This window comes from Carcharodon carcharias, chromosome 2 (genome assembly GCF_017639515.1).
Source record: "Carcharodon carcharias isolate sCarCar2 chromosome 2, sCarCar2.pri, whole genome shotgun sequence".
Lineage (NCBI taxonomy): Eukaryota > Metazoa > Chordata > Chondrichthyes > Lamniformes > Lamnidae > Carcharodon > Carcharodon carcharias.
Genome location: NC_054468.1, coordinates 175,113,669 through 175,133,418, shown reverse-complemented (window position 1 = coordinate 175,133,418; position 19,750 = coordinate 175,113,669). Strand labels below are relative to the sequence as shown.

The 19,750-nt window shown below is 39.7% G+C and overlaps 1 protein-coding gene across 4 annotated transcripts in view; it reads right to left on the bottom strand.

Moving 5' to 3' along the window:
- LOC121269894 (proteasome activator complex subunit 4-like) overlaps positions 1-19,750 on the bottom strand; it is a 193,605-nt gene that overhangs the window by 52,849 nt on the left and 121,006 nt on the right. For all 4 annotated transcript variants that reach the window (XR_005941442.1, XM_041174993.1, XM_041175001.1 and 1 more), the window contains 6 exons: positions 14,814-14,964; positions 14,353-14,422; positions 12,668-12,793; positions 7,128-7,280; positions 4,389-4,493; positions 2,546-2,637 (listed from right to left, as the gene is read on the bottom strand). Coding sequence is in view for 3 of the 4 variants with exons in the window: in XM_041174993.1 (XP_041030927.1) it covers positions 2,546-2,637; positions 4,389-4,493; positions 7,128-7,280; positions 12,668-12,793; positions 14,353-14,422; positions 14,814-14,964 (697 nt within the window). In the remaining variant the exon portion in view is untranslated. The remainder of the gene's footprint in view (positions 1-2,545; positions 2,638-4,388; positions 4,494-7,127; positions 7,281-12,667; positions 12,794-14,352; positions 14,423-14,813; positions 14,965-19,750) is intronic.

The following is a 19,750-nucleotide window of genomic DNA, read 5'->3' as shown; positions in this document are numbered from 1 at the left end:
ACAGTGCTAAGAGTGGAGCAATGGAGACACATTGGAATGCAAATACACAATTCCACTAAAGTGTCTTTGGGTTTTACAAAGGAGCACAGAGTACATAAACAAAGACGTAATATTGAAATTGACACAGGCAATGGTTAGGTTCACAGTTCTAGATTATGTGCAGTTTTGGATGCCCCATTATAAAATAGTAAAGCTCATGGTGAGTATACATGTAGAATCACCAGAATAATGCAAGGACTTTAAACTACAGCTACGAGGAGAGGTTCAAGGTACTGGGAGCATTTCCACTAAAGTAGAAAAGGCAAAGGAGATAGTTAAAACAACCAGTAAAAAGGTAAGGAGTCAGGATACTGTGCTTATGAAGAGAGTGGTTTGAGCATGGAATACTTTAGCCACATGGAGTAATTAAGGAATGGACTATTATATCTTTCAAGAGTCAGCAAACATTTGAAGCAGGGGAATATACAGGTCAGGGGAGAAAAGAGTAATCCTGTGGAATTAATCTTGAATTGCTCCAGCAAAGAGGTGAGCCAAATAGTCTTTCTGTGCAGCCATTTTTTGTAATGCATCATTTACACAGCATAAGTTCATAACAGTAAATTGGGTTTTATTTTACATATCGAAGTCATCTTTTGAGCAAACTAGCAAATTGTCTTCTATGAGATTACTTTCCTACCAAAAGAGATTGAATCCAAAGAAGTGCCCTCTTGGCTTATCAAAAATTCTCAGAAACATATAACACTTTGCCACTCCCAACACAAGGACAACAGTGAAATCTCACTGCACGTCATAACTGGTTTTGTTTGTAAGGGATTTATACTTAATTAAGATTACTGTTCACCGGCTAAAAAAATTTTTTCTGTAGAATTCATTATGCAATACAATATTTTCTCCTAACCCACACTCCCAACTTACTTGCATCCATTTGCCCTAAACCATCCCCCAGTATAGAGTAGATAACCTGCTTGCCGTTGTAGGAGAGCCGGGGTGCCTAGCAGTTTTCTTGCCTCTAATCACTAGTTTATCATCAATAATCTGAGACTATCGACTGCTTTGATGTAAGCTGCAAGTAGCTGCATCCTGCACTGCTATGACAAAGCACAATGGTAAAGCAACATTTTACACCACCATGCCACCTTTTCTAACACAAATTGACTATACAGCAGAAACAGCTCTTTGTAATAAGTTTGTCATGAACTATCAGATCTATTTTTGACTTATGAAATGTAACCACAGAGCACTAGCATACTAACACTATAAATTATGGTTTTGAATGTTCACAACAGTGACTGGCAAAACTAAAATATTATAGCAATACATTGTAGTCTTTACACCAATATGAGATTTCAATTTTTCAGCTAATATTCTAAAGACATTGCGGCAACTTTACATTAACAATATTCTGATTTGTGCCATTTAAATATATAAATTCATGGGCAATGCAATTCAAGGTAAACATTTTTGCCAATACCACAATATTTCCTGCTTGCCTTTCAGCTCTGTCTATAAACAGCTGCACTGTACTCAGCCATTTTATATAATGCATAGAATTAGAATCCTGTTCTTAGGAACAGAAGTTGGCCATTCAGCACCCAGGGCCCACTCTACCATTCTATTAGATATGTTTGATCTGCAGCTCAACTATATTTTCCCACCTTTGTTCCATATACCTTGAGACTCTTAACTAACAAAAATCTTAGTTTTGAAAGTTCCAACTATTCTAGAACAGCCTTTGGCAGGGGTTGGAAATAGTTCCAAATTTCTACCATCTTTTTTGTGAAAAGTGCTTCCTGATTTCACTCCTGAATGTTTCATCTCCAATTTTATTATATTCCCTTGCTCTTGGTTGCCCCACCAGGGGAATTAATTTCTCAGTATTTACTCTGTTATATCCTTTAAATATTTTAAACACTTTGGTCAGATCATCCCTCAATCTCCTCCGCTCAAGAGAATGCATTCCAACTTTTACAATCTGTCCTCAGAAATTAACCCTCTAAGCCACCCACCATTCTGGTGAACCTATTCTAGGTTCGCTCTAAGGCTAAAATATCCTTCCTGAGATTTGGTGTCCAAAATTGAACACATTACTACAGGTGGGGTCTGAACAAGGCACTATAAAATTTAAGTGTAACTTCCTTCCTTTTGTTTTCTAGGCCACTTAAAATAAAGGTCAATACTCCATTCACCTTGTTGATAGCTCTTTGTGCCTTTCTGTTGGCTTTTAATGATATGTTTATTTGGACTCCCAAATCACTTTGCTCTTCTAGATTTTTGCCATTTAGAAAATACTCCAATTTATTTTCCTTCTGCCTAAAATGGATGACCTCACAACTGCCTATGCTGAACTCTATTTGCTATAGCTTTGCCCACTCACTTAATCTGTCAATGTCCTTTTGCAACTTTCTGTTCAAATCTGCACGACCTACCAACCCTCCTGAATTTTAGTTTTCTTCTTCAAAAAAAACTTATTCAGTGTACCAGCCCATTTCGTCAAATTCATAAATTCCCCTCCCCTCCTCAAAAATGGATTCATAAAATTACTTACCATGCATCTGCGAATGATCCTCCTTCTCCACTCAATGGGGCCTCCATTAGCAACTCAAAAAGCCAATGGAGTTTCCGAGGGTCCCTACTCTCCTGTGAGAATAAAATGATTGTTTTTTCATAATGAAATTCTCTTGCCCTTTCTTTTGATCTATTTACAGTATACCTGAAATAATGCAACAGGAAAGTAAATACAGTTGTTAATCTTAAAACCTTTTTATTTATTTAAAGTTATTCTAATTTTAATGAAAAAACAATAAATAACTAACCTTTGATCAGCCTTTAAGGAATAGGGTGGAAAGACGGTCATTTGGAGCATAAACACTGCAAAGACCAGTTGGGCTGAAAGGCTTGTGTCTGTGTTGTAAATTGTATGTAATATTGCCCTACAGGTTTTCTGCTTTGCACATACTTTCACTTACTCTGTATTTAATGCTTATTCTCATCAGAACTATTTTTAAATGATAAATTTAGTGGAAAACTGTGAAGTAACGTAGAGGATGATATTACATGAATTACAGAAAGAGAGAAAGATTATATAAAAATAAGATAACATAAAGGGAATACCTCTTATTTAGTGAATCTATAAATAGATTGACTTCAAATAGTATTGATATACCATATTTTTGGTAGGTTCAAAATAATCACTTTCCCAACCCAATCAAAATGTCAAGGCAAGATTAGATTGCTTTCTAGAATGGAATATCTGGAATGTTAAAATATAAAATAATTCCATATTTCAAACCTCATGGTGTGGAATTATTTTGCTTAATTTAATTAAGAGCAAACACAAAAAATGATTACAATGCATTATCATAGCATTTCACAGTATATATAGAGTTGGTTTTTGAACAGCAGGTTGCTGAATGCATGCACAAGGCCAAAATTAGCCAGGAACTGCACACCCAATTTCAGATTGGTTCGATGGTAGCAATATTGTCTTTGAGTCAGAAGGCTGTACACATTCAAGGCCTACTTTAAGACTCTAGCCCATAATCTAAGTAGGGCAGTGCTAAGATGCTATCCTTCAGATTATATGTTAAACCATAATAGCCTATTTGCTCAGCTGAATGTACTAGATCCCATGATGCTTCTTTTTGAAGAACACCAGGGTACTCTCATGGTATCTTGATCAACATTCATCCCTCAAACTCCACCAAAAGGGGAATGACCAATGATTCATCTCATACTGTTTTGGAAGCTGTGTTAATTTGCTGCCCAATTTTCTTACAAACTACCAATGATTATACTTCAAAAGTCATTCATTGGCTGTGAAGTACACTGGAGTATTCTGAGGGTATGAAATACACTGAAATGTCCATTTTTTATTTTCAACTAATTTCTTTGCACATTACAGAAGGCTTTAGTATTTGTTTCCAAAATGACCCCCTCAAATGGAGAATCCATTTAGAAGCTTCCACTTTGTTTAAAAAAAGTTATAATTTTATTTTAAAATGCTTCATACATTTGCATAAAACACAATGGGGAACAGTGTTATTCCATGGTTATAAAGGCTTAATATTTACAGAACAAAGTCAGTAAGTTTATAAACAAGTCTTTCTCACTCAGAATTAACTGTCTGAACATGCTAAAATTTGGCCATGATTTTCTTAAGCTACAATGATTTACCCTTGCCAATACAATTTATTTTAACACATATCTAGGCAGTAAGTAGTTTGGGCAGGAATATTTTAGACCTATTTGACTGTATAGTTAATTTATTTAACATTTACATGAGGTAATGATTTGGATTTTACATCAAAATTAAAACAAAGGCAAATTTTAACTTTAAATGTCTGCAAGCATTACACAGCTCAGAAAAACAATTTGTCCATTTCACTTACACATGCCGTGGCAATGCATGTTCCCCAGTCACTGTATGTTTCTACTGTAATGTTGGACAAGGCAATCCTCAGAAAGGGACAGAGAATTTTCCACAGCTGCTCCACCTGCAATCACAAAAATAATCAACCCCAGTTCAAGAGGCTGAACATAATGTAAAAATCACAAGTCTACATTCCAGCAACAGGAATATTGCAAATTAAGACTGGATGGCATTAAATTAAATTTCAGTTTTCCATCCTTAGCTACAAATCCCCTAACACTTAAATAGGACAAAAAGCTCAAACCATTTTCTAGAAGCATTATTTGTTGATTTCAAAGGCGTCACATGTTAAACACACCAGTTATTTTGAGTAGAAACAGAGTTCAGTTAGTCCATTACTTTGCATATTTAACTCAAAACTTGTTCATTGAAACACCTAAGCTTGCCTTGAAATATAAAAGTGAATTTTCAAGTCCCAGGATGAGGGTGGCCAAAGGCAAAAGGGTCTGAATTTTTTTTGTGACAAGGAATTGTACAATTATAGCACTTTTTATGATGATCTGCAGTGAATGCAAATGTTTCTAGGCCACTTCAAGTGGGTGGAATTATTAGAATTCAAGTGGAAACATTAGTTTTTTTTATTTGTTTACCTTCTATTACTATCAAGACTGAGGACCAATGCATTTTTATAAAATCACAAAAATGACCTCAGCATTTCAAAACATGTGCACATTATAGTTCATAGGGCAAAGTATTTTACGAACAACTTCAGATCAAAAGAGAAATCATCAAAATCATGGGAAATATTCACATCCGATCGCAATCCACACAAGAGTAACTAAGTGGTCTGCTCTAAATACTGGCAACAACCATTTAATAACTACTGCAGTTGCTAGTGATTTAATTACTGGATGTGTACACCTGTTAACTACTGCAAATTGGAATCTTTTGAACATTTGAACATCTTTTGACTTGTAAAAGTACCATGAGATGAATGAAGTCGAGGTCATGTTTGGACTCTAAATCTAACAGTCACTTGATCTGGCCGGGATGCTGACTTTCCAGTTACCTCATTATAAAGGAACAGAGTGTGAACCCAGCTGGAGTATCAGTGATACCCAACTGCTGAGAATGGATTATGCCTCTTTCACTCGACAGCCAACATGAACAGATGCCCATGTCAAGCCAACACGTGGTCAGGGTCTTGGAATGCCATCATTAGTGGGGTTCTTTTCCAGTTCAGTGGTTTTGCATTCAGAGAGGGCTGAAACCCTTTATTCAAATCCATTCACTTCAGGACAGGGCAAAAAAGAGGAGAGCGAGCTGTGCGCAATTGGGGTTGATCAATAGTTTAACTGACTTCTCACATAGATCCTCACAGGCCAGAAATTCAACAATCAATTAAAACACAATCCGGTAATTAAATCAGCACTTTGTTACAGCATTAAAAAGAGCAGAATGTTGATCAGAAAACAACACAAACTACCTGCTACTAAAGTTCAACAACTGAACTCCCCAGCTCTTGGGGCCTCTGAACTGAATTAATCGCAATTTGGGGACTGCAGTATAGCACAAAGCAACCTCTCCATATGGCTTAGCTGGTAAAGGCAACACATAACTGAATCATCTAGCCTAAGAGGACCCTAACATGCTGAGACTGATATGTTAGTCCTTTGTGCTTAGTTTTGGGAAGGTGGACACAATCGGGCAATCATGATCACTGCCTGGTTACCCACTGCTGGAAAGTAGATGCAAACCTGTGAAGGCAGGATCCCAGTAGGTAGTGATATGCCCCAGTCTAGTTCTGTCGGTTCATTTTCATGCCATGGAAATAAGATGCCTCAACACAATCATGGTATTTTAGCCCCGCAGCTTTTTTTAAAAAAAAAAGCCATGGTCACGATTTTCTGAACTAGACGTTATTTAAAGTAGTCAATTTCTCTGACCAGTAAATTAAAATAGAGGCAGGCACTATACCTTGTGCTCCAGGTCTGAAGAAAGTGCCCGTCGGATCCTCCATTTCTACAACAAAACCCACCGCTAATGTCCAACAAACAGAACTCTCCTCACACAAGGCAAGTATGAAAGGAGGGACTGGGGAAATGGTGCAGCCTACTTGGCCAATGAATGTTGTTGCTCTGTCAGTGTCCAAAGCAGCCAAACGCTGCGATCAGTTGTGAGCAGGACAAAACCTGTGCTTGATGACGTACAAAAAAAAGTGAAGCAATGGACTATGGGGAGGAGGTGGCGGAGGTCAGAAAAACATTTCAAATGGCGGAATTCCACCAAAAAGCAGGAATATCTCATCCCTGAAGTACAGTGGAATTTTATTACAGCAATTGTTGGAAGCAATCAAAAATGTTGAACTTAACCAAGATCATTCAACCCAAAATTCAGGCAAATCGCGTTAGCACAGAACACCTCTAAGGATAAGGGACTGTATTTTCCTTTTCAAGCAGCTCGCACCTGTTCAGACAGTTGGAATGGAAACCACGATAATATAAAAACAGTTCAGTTGTTGATTGTCATGAAGTTGAAGTATACAACATTGTTTAAAATTCATCATTTATTCATTTAAATTGGGTGCGAACATGAGCTGCATTGAAGATTCAAGCCAGAGTATAAAGACGTTGGTTGAAATAAAAATGAACCATTCTGACTATCCAACCTCAACGATAAATATTTCAATTTTGCACAAACATAAATATTCACCTCACCTCAAACTGAATTGTGTAGAGCATAAAACCAATGGTATTACCTCTTCATACCTCCAGTGCTTACAACCTCGGATTAATCCGGCAACGATTTCAGCTGCACAACGCTGAGCGCTTTCATGAGAATCCGAGACAAGACGTTCCATATGTGGCTTTAACACTGGTAAAAAGGCCATATCAAAGTTCCTGAACAAACCCTAAAATGGAAGAAATGAACAAACAGATGGCTAACATTCAAAACTTGGTACAAAACTGTTCAAATATGTCTTCAGTCTTGTTTGCTTTTATTTCATGCAAAAAATTCTGATGAAATGGTAAACAAATGCAATTATAGTCCTTCTGGTTGAACGTGAGAGAAAAACACTAAAATGCACAAGGATTTTGCTCCATGCAGTTTTCCATTCTCCCCTCAACCCCTACTCAGCCACAATCAACAAACTTGCAGCTTGCCCTAAATAGGAAGCCACAGCGCAGGTACCAGAGATTCAACTTGCAAGTAGCTGGTTGAAAATCCAGAACTTGCTATTACTGGGCTGAACTGAACTGAACAATATTTTAAATCAGTTCAGCTGATATTTTTTCTAAAATACCTTTCTGAAAATTGGAGAAAATAGATTTTATTCACATTATTTCACATTGACAAGTTAATCCTTCCGTTCAAACTTGGAATTCAAGATGTTTTATCATTCTAGAAAATAAATGATTAATTCTTCCTCTCATGCTGCAATATAATTTTATACAGCATAATATCTCTCAAGTGCCTCATCAAAACGGGCATGTTTTAGGCAAGAGTCTGAACATTCAGAATCAATGGCCATTTTGATATATAGGGAACGTTAGAAATGGGAAAAGGCAGCCAAGCCATAAGAATGCTATCCCAGTCTTGAAAGAATAGTTGGACAGAAACAACTATTACAAATAATTTTAGCAGATTGATAGCACAAATCTAAAGAGGTACGTTTCACTAATATGACAACATGAGGAACATGCTATTGAATGATGGTTACATTTTCCTAGTTTATTATGATCCCCACAAAGACTGATAACCAGAAGTTCAAATTTCTTTTTAAAAGTTAACAGCTGAACAGATGACAACAAGATTTCACGTTTTAAAGCATTTACTGTAACAGATTAAAAGTACCAAAGGTACTTCTGTTCCTATTCTTTCTTAGCCTGGTAACTTCTAAACCCCAGAACTGTCCTACATGGTGAAAGTATTACTGGAGATCCTCCCTCTAGCACAAGGTAGGCAAATCTCCCAGCTTTTTTCTAAGTCTTCGTGAATTTGGTCTTTTCAATCCGAGTGCAAGCTTCGACCCGCATTCTGGCATGGTGAACCATACAGACTTTTGGCCTCTAGTCACTCTCTCTCTCTCCCAGACCCTGGCAGACTAAGCTATCTGTGATATTCAGTGCCATTTTAGAAAAGACTGTATCTCAATATCACAATGGCTTCCCATCTCCCCATCTCAAAGCACATCACCATGTAGTATGAATCACATGGGCTTTGTATCCAGGTAGAAATAAGGATTAGCTATTCTTGAGACCCCATCTCTATTCTATCAAAGAATTACATGGACAGTTTAGAGCACAACCGTTTACAACCTGACATTCTCAACACTTTTCTGGGACTTTGGAAACTCTCAGTCTATCCACTGCTAGCATACAGGCTGCTGCCATTCTCTCCATGTGTAAGCACCTTGCACCTTCTTCACATTAAAACAATCTGGGCCCCCTTTAATCTCTAACAATCAAACCATCCAGACTTGTCAGGCAAACTTCGGAACAGGCCACATAACCCTCTTCATTTTATCTTAAGTTTAAAAACACAGGTCCAAAACATAGGGCTGTAATTTCCAACCTCCAGGGCAGTGTATCTGGGGGGGGTACCCCAAAGATGCACTGGGAAACACCGCCTCCCCCGGAAGTTCCCAGGTAAGGACTGCATGGCAATTGCCTGGGGAGTCCAAACTTCCGATGGGCAATTGCATTGCACAGGGAACCATCTAAAAATGCAATTTAAATTGCAAACTCCACATGACTCCAGATGGTTCAACTGACTTACAGCAATAGTTACTGAGAAACAGTTAGAAGAATTAAAACCATTTCTAGCTTCTGGGTAACTACAGCACTGACCCACTCTAACCACCCCCCCCCGACTACCCAGGAACACAACACTCCGACCCTGGGCAGGACTCCCCCCTTCCCCAATACTCCCCAACTACCCTCTCCAGGCCTGATTCTCGACCCTACATCCCCCCACCCACTGGCCCGACTCCTGACCATTGCACCCCTTCAAGCCAGGCCCAACTCCCAACTACCCCCTCTCCTCCAACCAGGCCTGGCTCTACTCTCTACTCCCCACCTCATCAAAGGCCCAACTCCTGACTCTCTCCAACTCGGCCCAACTCCTGACTCTCCCCAACCCTGCCCATCCCCTGACTAGCCCCAGCTCCAAACCTCTATTTCTGCCGACTTGCAAGCCACTTACCTTATACACAGTTTCTCCCTGGCTTGTCAATGAACTTTAAACTTGGCTGGATCTTTAAACTTACCTGGTTTAAAATGGCTAGTGCTGTGAAAAAGGAGGCATGGTTTACCTACCTTCGTCTGTAGGCCCCAGGAGCACACTGCACTACACAGATCTCGCCTGGCCTGATTTGGGAGGTTGGATGAGATAGGATTACCGGGATTTCCGGTTAAGAAATTTTTAGCGGAGTGGCAATCTGACTCAATTGCCACTCCATTGTAAGTTATGGCCCATAATAATCATATAAACCTCATAATTCTAACAAGCTTAAACCTAAAAAGTAATGGAATTAGTCCAAAAATGGGAACAAATGATCTGAATATATTTGTTGAAAAGGAGAATGGGAAAAAACATCAATTTTCAAATTATGAAACAACTGGAGCTTGAATTTGTGCTAAGCCGTAGAGAGGGCATGGTGAAACAAATGTAACAAAGGTTCCAATTTCATATTCAAATTTGTTAACTTATACACTGCCACCCAGCACAGTGAACACAGACAGGCAAAGCCGAAAAAAATAATGGGCACATTAAGACAAAAATGCAGGAAAAACTCAGCAGGTCTGGCAACATCTGTGGAGACAGAAATATAGTTAACATTTCCAGTCTGAATGATTTTTCTTCAGAACTAAAGAGAAATAGAAATGTGATGGATATTATACGAGGGGGTGGGGCAGGTGGAGCAAAATAGAAGGTCAGGGATAGGTGGGAGATAAAGAGAGATTTGACAAAGATGTCATGGACACAAGACAAAGGGGTTGTTAATGGTTGCATGAAGAATAAAGGTGCTAAAAGTGGCATAAGGGTGAGATAGCAGAATGTGTTAATAGCAGGACAAGGGTCAGTGCTCTGTGAAAGTACAACACAGAAACAAAGTGACAGATGGCCCTGTGGTGGTTGGGGGAAAAGGTTAAAAAAAAAAATTGAATAAATAAATAAATAAAGCCAAAAATTTAAAAATTGGGTTAAAAAATGGTAAAGATGAAGGAGGGAGTTCATGATCTGCAGTTGTTGAACTCAACGTTAAGTCCAGAAGGCTGTAAAGTGCCTAATCGGAAGATGAGGTGCTGTTCCTCTACTTTGCGATGGGCTTCACTGGAACAGCAGGCCGAGGACAGACATGTGGGCATGGGAGCAAGATGGTGTGTTGAAATGGCAAGCAAAAGGAAGGTGTGGAAGGTATGCTTGCAGACTGAACGAAGATGTTCCCCAAAGTGGTCACCCAGTCTGCGCTTAATCTCCCCAATGTAGAGGCCAGCGCATTGGGAGCAACAAATGCAGCAGACCAAATTGAAGGAGGTGCAAGTCTGCTTCACCTGAAAGGAGTGTTTGGGGCCTTGGACGGTGAGGAGGGAGGAGGTAAAGGGGCAGGTGTTGCACGTTCTGTGATTGCATGGGAAGGTGCCATGGGAAGGGGGTGAAGAGTTGAGGGTGATGGAGGAATTGGCCAGGGTGTCATGGAGGGAAAAGTCCCTATGGAATGCCAATGTGGGGGGTGGGGGGGTGAGGGGAGGATGTGTTTGGTGGTGGTATCATGCTGGAGTTGGCAGAAATGGTGGAGGATGATCCTTTGAATGCAGAGGCTGGTGGAGTGAAAAGTGAGGAGAAGGGGGACCCTATCATGGCTCTGGGAGGGAGGGAAAGGGGTGAAGGCAGAGGTGCGGCAGATGCGTCAAGCTGAGTTTTTCCAACATTTTCTGTTTTAATAATGGACATAATCTACAGTCAACAAGGAAAACGATGAAGGATTTGTGTAACAGCAAATGGAATATTAGATAATGTGAATAGGGTATGCATCTAAATGACAAAGCAGTAAAACATTTTAAAAAACACCTTGTATGGAGGTTTTCATTTCATGACAGGGAGTATCCACAACACACTAAGCCAGGCCAGTGTGCATAAATGGTATGCACACTGCAGGAGCCTTCACATATTTATTGAACGCTGTTGTTTGGATTTGCCACCCATGGATGATTATATCTTGGCAGAAATGTTCCTGCAGCTGGAGTTTCTGACCTCTTACAAAGGTCTCCATGATCACTTAGTCTGCAGTGGTTTGTGGGGAGTTGAATGAGGAGAAAAACTTCTTTGCTTTTAAGTTGGAAATTATTTCTCAAATTTAAAAATGCATAACTAGCTATGATCAGGGTAAATCTTGATTATAGATACTCAAAGCCAATAACCTAAACATGCTACAAGTAATTTAAAAAGTCTAAACGACTTCTAAATGTTTTTTCATGCAAATTATCAAATTTAAAATAATAAACACTAAAGAGGAAACTGAGCAAGGATTAGCCATGCCTTAGTGGTCTTCTCTCACTTCTAGGTCAGAAGGTCATGGACCCTCAAGCCCCAATTGAGCACATAATCTAGGTGAACACTTCAGTGCAATACCCGAGGAAATGTTGAACTGTCATGTTTGAAGTCTTTTGGATGAGCTTCCATCGGCCCCGAGTTGCTTGTAAAAAATTCTGTGGCACTACTTGAAGAAGCCCCAATTGAGCACATATTCTAGGTGAACACTCCAGTGCAATACCCGAAGAAATGTTGAACTGTCATGTTTGAAGTCTTTTGGAGAGCTTCCATTGGCCCCGAATTACTTGTAAAAAATTCTGTGGCACTACTTGAAGAACAACCACAGGATTCTCCTGGCGTCTTAGCTAACAATTATTGCTGAATTTGCACCAAAACAGGTGATTTTGTCACTGCTGTTTATGGGACCTTGCTCTATATAAATCAGCTACCATGTTTCGTAAGATACGACAATGACTGGATTTCAAAAATACTTAATTGGCTGTCAAGTACTTTGCACATCCTGAGGTCGAGAAAGGCACTATATAAGTGCAAGTTCTTTGTAACCAAATCAGCAGGCCAGTTAAAAAAGGCGCTTAGGAATAACAGGTTAAACAAGATACAGTTGGAGGCATCTACAACAATGACAGATGTCTCAAAAATGTAGCCCTGGCCAATGACTGGGAGTCACTTGTGACAAAATTAGACACATTAGCTGATGGTTAATATTAGCTTATTAATATTAAAAAACATTAGACTGTGCACCTTGAATAGACAAAACCTGCGTGGATTAAATTTGTCTTTTCCCTTTCGGTCTTCCAAGGATAAGAACTTAATTAATTGCTCCATAAATTGTGGGTCAGAGAAGTGGTCATAAATTACTTGCTCTGTCTGCAAAAAAAGATATTTAGAAGTTATTAACTGTACCTGTGCAGAAGGACGCAGATTTTGGCAAATCACACAAAAAGATACAAAACTACATTTAAGTAACATGCAAGCAGTGGTTTTGCCTCTGTAAAAAATCTTCAAAGAAGCGCTGTTGTATAACAAGCTCCTGACAACATTCAACTGAATTCTACCAGAGCTTTTTTTAACTACAGCATCAGTACCAGCACAAATAGTGCATGCAGATTACCAATCATGGAAAATTCCAAATACAATGCTTCAAAATCTATTGAGTAAGCCTATGCTGGAGTACTTGGGCAAGAGCCAAGGGGATATGTGTTACCATATTCTAAACTTAAAGGGAAATATCATTAAAGGTGGCAGGGAAAGAAGAAAGATTGGAAGTATTTTAATATAATGAAACAAATTCTTCTCAGTATTAGGTGACCATTCAAGAGGATGTGGAAATTTTTAAAAAACTGACCTATTAACGCTGACACAGATAGCTATCCGGTGCTGAAACTTACATTGTTAAAGGCTTCCTGATTGGAAGCCCAGGAATGAAACAAGGCAGCTTTGCCCTACTATTACACAGTTGCTTGCTGATATAATCATTCTAAATGCTGGTCAAGTATCTTTACTCTGGCTTTCAGAATTGACTTAACAATTCTCTTGAAAACCATCAGCAAGGCAATAAAAAGATTTACCCCAGAGGCATTTTGAACTTTTTAATGACTCGTTTTATTCATAGCAACCTAAGAATAACAAGGAAGCATTTGTATCCCCTTTTCAGTAGTATTCCCTTCAAATAAAATGTGAAGTTCATTCCATAAACTAATGTAACACCACAGCACAGGCAAAAATCTGCTCTCTAGACCCACTAATGACACTATAGGTGCTGATAGTAGATAAAAACATGACCAAAGTGGACAACTCCCCAGACAAAATTACCATCGGACTTCAGCTGAGGAGCGGTTCATTCATTGTGGTTGCACAGTAGCTCTATTTTTAATAAAGACATATTCATTGTTATGCATTGCATTACTTTCTTCACTTTATAGGGCATCCTTTTTGTCTTCTCAATTTGACAACAGACCACCTTAAAGTGTTGGTGCCCAATATAAAACCAGAATTTGTTCAGGATCCATGAGGCTGATGATGCCCATAATTGGAACATTGAAGAGAGAAGCAACAACAGGATATTGACTAAATCAAGTTGCGAAATGTCTTTTTTTTTAAAAAAAGGGTGATATATTGATATTTTGATAAAGATTATGGCAAAGTTACTTAACAGTTTCCTGCTCCTTTAAATGGTTTCTAAATACCATCTGGAAAGTGAAGTAAGATCACTATAATCACCGCATAAATATTAATATGATTTAAATCTTGTGTGTTATTTTGGTTCAGTTTATTCATTAGCTCTGGCCATCAGTACAGGTACAAATCCTCAACTACATCATGGATGCATCATAACCACCACTACTCGCTTTATTCCAGGTTTATCAAATAAACCCAAATTGATTATTGGGAAATTCTAAAAGACTCTACACTGAAATATTTCTTACCTCTGACATTTCGCTTCTACTCCTTCCTAGTTTAGGTTGTTGGTCCATGGGGGCATAAACAAATAGCTTCCTAATTAGGAGAGAAACAAGATGTTTTCACATGTAACCACTTTTCAACTGTTCTTTTAAAAACACTTTATGAGTCTTCACCACAACTCACTCTGATATAGACTATTAACACGCCAGACACAATTTCACGCGTTGCAAGAATAATGACACTGACATAAATAATGACATGGCTTGTATTAATGAATTATTTTGCCATCAGTTCATTTGATTTTGAAGTACTCAGCATTTTCAACTGGATATTTATAATTCTTCAAATGCTGGAAATAAAAAATACTTCAGTTATCTGTACTGTTAAATTCATAGAGCATGAACCTTTAAGGATTTGAATGAAAAATATTCCTATAGATTACATTTCCAGAAACATAATGCACCAATCTTATTCTTATACTTACTGAGGCCAGGTGTAGTACCCCCAGTGTGTCTTTTCCACAAATAAACAGGCTTCCCATTCATCCTTAGTCCTTGGCAAATTGGAGCTATCATAATGGAGCCACTTGTTATCAGGCCTGTCCCCTGGCTGGATTGTTGTTGGGCGAGATCCATCTAGTTAGGAAATGCACACAACACAAAAATGCACAATATTTATAAGAGACTTAAAAATTAGGAAGCCTTAAGGTCAGAATCTTTATTTCAAATTTTCACTAGTGCACAAATGTGGAAAATAAATTTGAAAATAATTATCAATAAGCAGTATAACATGTTTGTCTGAAGCAAGTGCCTTTCGACCTATGGTTCCGAAAGGTTCCCAGCACCTCGTGTTTGGGGTCATTGGAGACAACTTGATATAGAGCAGTTGCTAAGTAGTTTGGTCTTTTTCATACAGTATGTCCTATGTTCTAACATCAGAGTAGCAGCATAATCAGCATACAAATTATTTTCACCAACATGTCAAGTCTGTTTTTACTGTAAGATCAGTGTTTGATGTATCCTTGTTCACATCTTCAATGTTTTCAGCGAGTACAGTAATGCTAAACAGAAACTTCTAACTGCCAATAAGGTAAATGTTTTAAATATTTTGAATAAAAGTTTGCAAATAAGGATTCTTGTGATTATGAATACTGCAATTACAGCCAGCAATACTGAACCATCCAACTAGTACAAAGTATCGGTGAGATAGCAGAAACACAGGCAAGGGAATTTAGTGCTGAGATTATAGAGTGCCGGAGTTGAGTGCTTCAGGGAGTTAAGCAGAGGAAGGGAAAGAGGTGTTTGGTTGCTTTTGACTAAACTTTTTTAGTCTCTAGAAAATTTATTCATGCTCTGCTACAGGAGAAGAAGCTGGTTAATTGGTAAGTGTCTGGTAAGTGATTAAGGTTTATTCTATTCCTTAGGCTCAAAATAGTATATTTTGAGCAAGAGGTGAGCGGGAGAGGATAAAAGGCGCAGGTCAAGCGGCCTACCTGCAGTGAGACCAGTGGCGGAATGACGTCATGAACCACAATGTGACGCGAGTGCAGGGAAAGCAGCTGATTTGTGAGTAGGATTGGTGCGTATTTCTAGTGTTTAAAGTAAGGTCTTTAGTTTGTGCTTAGGTCTCTAGTTTTTTTTTCTCTTTTTCTGAAAAACACCTTGTTAAGATACTGGTGCAAAAAAAAAATTAATTACAATGAAGTGTAAAGAGTGGGGGATTCTTCAAATGTAAAGAGCAGGGATACTAAAGTAATTAATAAATTGAATAAAATGCGACACTGATGGCAGGACGAGTGATGTGTTACTGCTGCAGCATGTGGGAGCTGCTAGACACCAACATAATCCAGAGCGAACACATCTATAGTGTGTCTGCAGCTCGAGAAACTTCGGATCTGAGTTGAGGAACTGGAGTCCAAGCTGCCAACATTGCGCCACATCAGGGAGGGGGAAAGTTACCTCAACACTTTACTCCAGAATGTGATCACATCCCTTAAGATTAGGAATTCAAATTTAGTCTGTGATCAGGGACAGGCGGATGTGACTGCAGGTGAAGTAGGTATGGGGACTCGGGGGTAGCGTTCGAGGAGCCTCAGCCCATGCAACTGTCCAACAGTTATGAGGTTCTTGCAAGCTGTTTGGACGAAAGCAAGGACTGCAGGGGGGATGAGCAAACTGACCATGGCACCGTGGAGGGAGCCATTCAACTGGGGGGAAGAAATGGAACGTGGTGGTGGTCGGGGACAGCATAATTAAGGGGAGAGAACTGTTCTCTGCAGCCGTGAGTGTGAGCCCCAAAGGCTGTGTTGCCTGCCTGGTGCCCAGGTTAAGGACATCTTCTCAGGGCTGGAGAGGAACTTGGAGTGGGAGTGGAGGGATCCAGTTGATGTCATCCACGTTGGTATCAACGACATCGATGTGACTAGAAAGGAAGTTCTGCTGGAATATTTTGAACAGTTAGGAGCTGAGGTAAAAAGCAGAACCTCAAGGTGATAATCTCGGGATCACTGCCTAAGCCACGGGCAAACTGACTTAGGGTAAATAAAGTGAATGAGTTAAATGTGTGGCTCAAAGATTGGAGTGGGAGGAATGAGTTTCAGCTCATGGGGCACTGGCATCAGTACTAGAGTAGAAGGGAGCTGTTCGGGTGGCAGGGGCTTCACTTGAACAGTGCTGGGACCAGTGTCCTGGCGAATCGAATAACTAGGGCTTGTAGGGGGGGCTTTAAATAAAATAGAAGGCGGAAGGGTTCTGGAGAGGGGTTGCGTAGGCTTACCAAACAAAAGGTGCCGCACAGGAGGCTGCTCAGTAAGATAAGAGCCCTTGGTGTTAGCAGCAAGGTACTAGCATGGATAGAAGATTGGCTGTCGGGCAGGAAGCAGAGAGTGGGGATAAGGGGTTCCTTCTCAGGATGGCGGCCGGTGATTAGTGGAGTTCCGCAGAGGTCAGTTTTGGGACCACAACTTTTCACTTTATACATCAATGAACTAGATGAAGGAACTGAGGGCATCCTGGCTAAGTTTCCAGATGATACAAAGATAGGTGGAGGGACAGGTAGTATTGAGGAGGCGGGGAAGCTGCAGAAGGATTTGGACAGGTTAGGAGAATGAGCAAAGAAGTGGCAGATGGAATACAATGTGGGGAAGTGTGAGGTCATGCACTTTGGTAGGAAGAATAGAGGCATAGACTATTTTCTAAATGGGGAGAGAATTCAGAAATCTGAAGTGCAAAGGAATTTGGGAGTCCTAGTCTAGGATTCTCTTAAGGTTAACTTTCAGGTTGAGTCGGTAGTTAGGAAGGCAAATGCAACGTTGGCATTTATTTCGAGAGGACTTGAATATAAAAGTAGGGATGTGCTGCTGAGGCTTTATAAGGCTCTGGTCAGACCACATTTAGAATATTGTGAGCAATTTTGGGCCCCGTTTCTCAGGAAGGATGTGCTGGCCCTGGAGAGGGTCCAGAGGAGGTTCACGAGAACGATCCCAGGAACGAAAGGCTTAACATATGAGGAATGTTTGAGGACTCTGGGTCTATACTCGATGGAGTTTAGAAGGATGAGGGGGGATCTGATTGAAACTTACAGAATACTGAAAGGCCTGGATAGAGTGGACGTGGGGAAGATGTTTCCATTAGTAGGAGAGATTAGGACCCGAGGGCACAGCCTCAGAGTAAAGGGAAGACCTTTTAGAACAGAGATGAGGAGAAACTTCTTTAGCCAGAGAGTGGTGAATCTATGGAATTCATTGCCACAGAAGGCTGTGGAGGCCAGGTCATTGAGTGTATTTAAGACCGAGATAGATAGGTTCTTGATTGGTAAGGGGATCAAAGGTTACGGGGAGAAGGCGGGAGAATGGGGTTGCGAAACTTATCAGCCATGATTGAATGGCAGAGCAGACTCGATGGGCTGAATGGCCTAATTTCTGCTCCTATGTCTTATGGTCTTATTGTCTTTTATGGCAGCACTGCAGGGTAGCTATTTAGATGATACCCAGTATGTGACAGGAAGCCACAGAGTGCACAAACATTGAACAAAAAGCAGCAAATGTGGTCAAAGGGGGAAAAAATGGGAAAAAAGCTAAATTAATAGCTATTTACTTAAATGCACGTGGTACTCGGAACAAAATTAATGAATTAACGGCACAAATAGAGGTTAATGGGTATGGTCTTATAGCCATTATGGAAACATGGTTACAAGGAGATCAAAGCTGGGAACTAAATATTCAGAGGTATGTGTCTTGGAAAGGACAGGCAGGAAGGAAAAGGTGATGGAGTAACTTGTGAGTATGAGATGGAATAAGTGCGATAGCAAGAAACAATCTTGGATCGGAAGATGGGTGGAGCTAAGAAATAACAAGGGGAAGAAGACACTGGCGGGGGTAGCCTATAGGCGCCCTAACAGTATCTATACTGTAGGACAGAGAATAAATCAGGAGGTAATGAGGGCATGTAAAAAAGACCGTACTTTAATCATGGGTGATTTTAATCTTCATGTAGATTGGGAAAATCAAATTGGCAGAGGTAGCTACGAGCAAGAATTCATAGAGTGCATTTGGGATAGTTTCCTAGAACAATATGTCATGGATCCAACCAGGGATCAGGCTGTTTTGGACCTAGTAATGTGTAATGAGGCAGGTTTAATAAATGATCTCAGAGCGAAAGATCCCCTAGGAAACAGTGATCATAACGTGGTAGAATTTAGCATTCAGTTTGAGAGTGAGAAACTTGGGTCAGAAACAACTGTGCTAAACTCAAATAAGGGTAATTACAAAGGGCAGAGTTGGCTGGAAATGACTGGGAAAGGAGTTTACCAGGAAAGAGGTCGATGAACAATGGCGGATGATTAAGAAAATAGTTCATGACTCACAACAAACATGTATCTCAGTGAGGAAGAAGGATTCAAAGAAAGGGATAAACCAACCATGGTTAACCAAGGAAGTTAAGCACAGTATCAAGTTGAAAGAAAAAAGCATACAATGTAGCAAAGATTTGTGGTAAACCAGAGGACTGGAAAGGTTTTAAAAACCAACAAAAAATAACAAAGAGGGAGAAAATAAACTTTGAGTGTAAACTAGCAAGTAATATAAAAATGGACAGTAAGAGCTTCTTTAAATATATAAAAAGAGAGAGGCCAAAGTGAACATAGGCCTCTTAGAAAATGGGACTGGGGAAATAATAATGGGGAACTAGGAAATGGCAGTGGAGTTAAATAAATACTCTGCATCAGTCTTCATGGCAGAAGAGGCTAATAGCATTCCAAAAATACTAAATAATCACAGGGCAAAAAGCAGGGGGAGGAAATAAATACAATAACTATCATTAGAGAAAAAGTACTAGGGAAACTAATAGGGCTAAAGGCAATAAGTCACCTGGACCAGATTGGTTCCATCCTAGGATATTAAAGGAAGTAGTTACAGAGATAGTG